The sequence below is a fragment of the Vanessa cardui genome, chromosome W (genome assembly GCF_905220365.1).
Source record: "Vanessa cardui chromosome W, ilVanCard2.1, whole genome shotgun sequence".
NCBI lineage: Eukaryota > Metazoa > Arthropoda > Insecta > Lepidoptera > Nymphalidae > Vanessa > Vanessa cardui.
The window spans coordinates 3,754,790-3,757,229 of NC_061153.1; the positions used below are offsets into that span (position 1 = coordinate 3,754,790).

Genomic DNA, 2,440 nt, shown 5'->3' on the forward strand with positions numbered 1-2,440 from the left:
AGGAAAAAATAATAGACACAAGTGGAGTGGAGAAAAGCCAGTGAGGCGTAGAACTCAGCAGCGCAACATTATTATGCATTTATCTGGAAACAAAGGTGAAGCGAAAAGTATTACAAAGCCAATAGAAAGTTGGGCTCTCTTTCTAAATGACGAAATACTAAATAAAATTGCATATCATACAAATAAAGAAATTGAAAAACAACGTAAGAAATATAAAGGCTTTCAGGAGGAAGAAGATGGTGAGGAGAATATCGCCTCGTCCGGTTTACCATAATTTGTAAAACCAGCATCATTGGTAGAGTTAAAGGCTTTAATTGGGCTTTACTATCTCGCAGGAGTATTTAAAATGAATGACATAAATACCAAAGAGTTGTTTGACAAATTTAATGGCGTGATGCTTTTTAGAGCCACAATGTCCCGTTGTCGATTCGAATTCTTGACAAATTGCCTAAGATTTTATGACAGAGACACACGCGAAGAACGTCGAGCTACCGATCGCTTAGCTCCGATTCGTGAAGTGTTTGATCATATTGTAAAAATGTGTGACAACAAATACTACACACCAACTGATTGTTGTACTATCGACGAACAATTATTGGCTTTTAGAGGGCGCTGTGTCTTTAAAATGTATATACCCTCAAAGCCCGATAAGTACGGGATAAAAATTTTGATGATTTGCGATTCCAAGGCAGCTTATATGTTGAATGCTATTGTTTACGTGGGTCAAACACCCTCCCTTCAAAATATGTCAGTGCCTGAGCACTACGTCATGAAACTCTCCAAGCTATTGTATGGATCCCGTCGCAACATAACCATGGACAACTGGTTCACCAGCATACCCTTAGCAAAAAATCGGGTTGGAAAGGAATTGACCATGGTCGGAACGACGCGAAAAAATAAAGGAGAAATACCAGAGTCCTTTTTGGAGTTAACAAACAGAGATAGAAATACCGCTATGTTTGCGTATGATGTACCTCTAACTCTGTTGTCCTACTGCCCACCGAAATCGACAAAGAAAAAAGTCATCATCATGTTGTCAACTCTCCACGATTCTCCAGATGACAACAATGAAGTTGAGCTTCCAGAAATTATTCATTTTTATAATAAAACAAAGGGAGGAGTGGATGTGTTTGATGCAATGGCTAAAAAATACTCTGTCCAAAGAAGAACCAAACGTTGGCCAATGTGCATTTTCTTTGGGTTATTGAATGGAGTTAGTATTAACTTTTGGGTTCTCTACAAATGCTCAAAAGCAAATAATAAGCCTGACATAAAGCTTCGTCGGAGTTTTCTAAAAGAATTGGGAATGAATCTTATAGATGAACATTTGAAAATGCGCCTACAAACACCAACTTTGAAGAGGGATATAAAGGAGAGTCTCGCGGCGATTCTCGAGCAACCTATGTCTGTCGATTCTTCTGGGTCTGAACGCCACACACAGGGGCGTTGTGGTTTCTGTCCGAGAAACAGGGATCGGAAGAGCAAGACCAGGTGCACCTAGTGCAAAATTCCAATTTGCTTGGAACACCAAGTTAAAGTATGCCAAAAGTGCTCAAATTGATGTGTAATGTAAAATTGTAAGGCTGATTCGTGATCTCATAATGCCAATTAATATAAATAAAAGTATAATTTTCTATAACTGTTTTTATTTCTATACTTTACTAACTATTTTATTTTGGGGTGCCTTGTCACCCCTGTGTAGGAATACTGTATACGCCAGGTAGTGTAGGGTTTGAGGGTTAAAAAGTGGTAAGACTTTACTAACAAGTTAGGAAATGAACCCGTGTCCAAACTCATGTTAAAAATTACTGCTATATACGGAGCAGTATCGTGTATGATGTTATTTATGAATTTTACCGCAATGCCCCATACGTCGTTAGTTTTTTTAATATTGAGTGTTTTAAATACTTTTATAACATCTATTGCAGAAAGTGTATCAAAAGAAAAATCAATAACGCATTTAGAAACATTTTAATTAATAATCTAGCTGCAACTAATGTAGATATGATTTTAAATGAGATGTTATTTTATTGGATATGCTATCAAAAATATTTCAAATAAATTTGCAACTTCCAATTCAGAATTTGTGTATTTACTGCCTGTGTTTAATTTGATTGGTATACTTTCCTTTTTAGGTTTTCCACTAACACTTCCAATAATGTTCCAAGTGGCCTTTATTCTATTATCGGAAGTCAAAATTTTGTTCTTTATGTATAAAAACTTAGCATAAATACATACTGTTTTAAATATTTTGGAATATTTATTGACATATCCTAGAAAGGCTTTGTTTTGATTTCACTGCTTCATACCATATAGGTCGTATAATTTATTTCTGCTTTTATATATACCAATAGCTCAGTCACTAAACTTCAATTTTGTATTATTATAAAATGATTTCATTTTGAATATTTTATTAAATTCTATTAATATTAATTCAAAA

At 35.0% G+C, this 2,440-nt stretch overlaps 1 protein-coding gene across 1 annotated transcript; it reads left to right on the forward strand.

Annotated features, from left to right (window-relative positions):
* The first annotated feature begins 538 nt into the window (after positions 1–538).
* LOC124542445 (piggyBac transposable element-derived protein 4-like) lies at positions 539–1,501 on the forward strand. The gene has a single exon (XM_047120393.1). It carries the CDS (start codon positions 539–541, stop codon positions 1,499–1,501), a length of 963 nt encoding a protein of 320 aa, XP_046976349.1.
* Positions 1,502–2,440: the final 939 nt, after the last annotated feature.

Coding starts and splice junctions, on each gene's coding strand:
- LOC124542445 (XM_047120393.1), top strand. CDS start 539: ATGTGTGACAACAAATACTACACACCAACTGATTGTTGTACTATCGAC.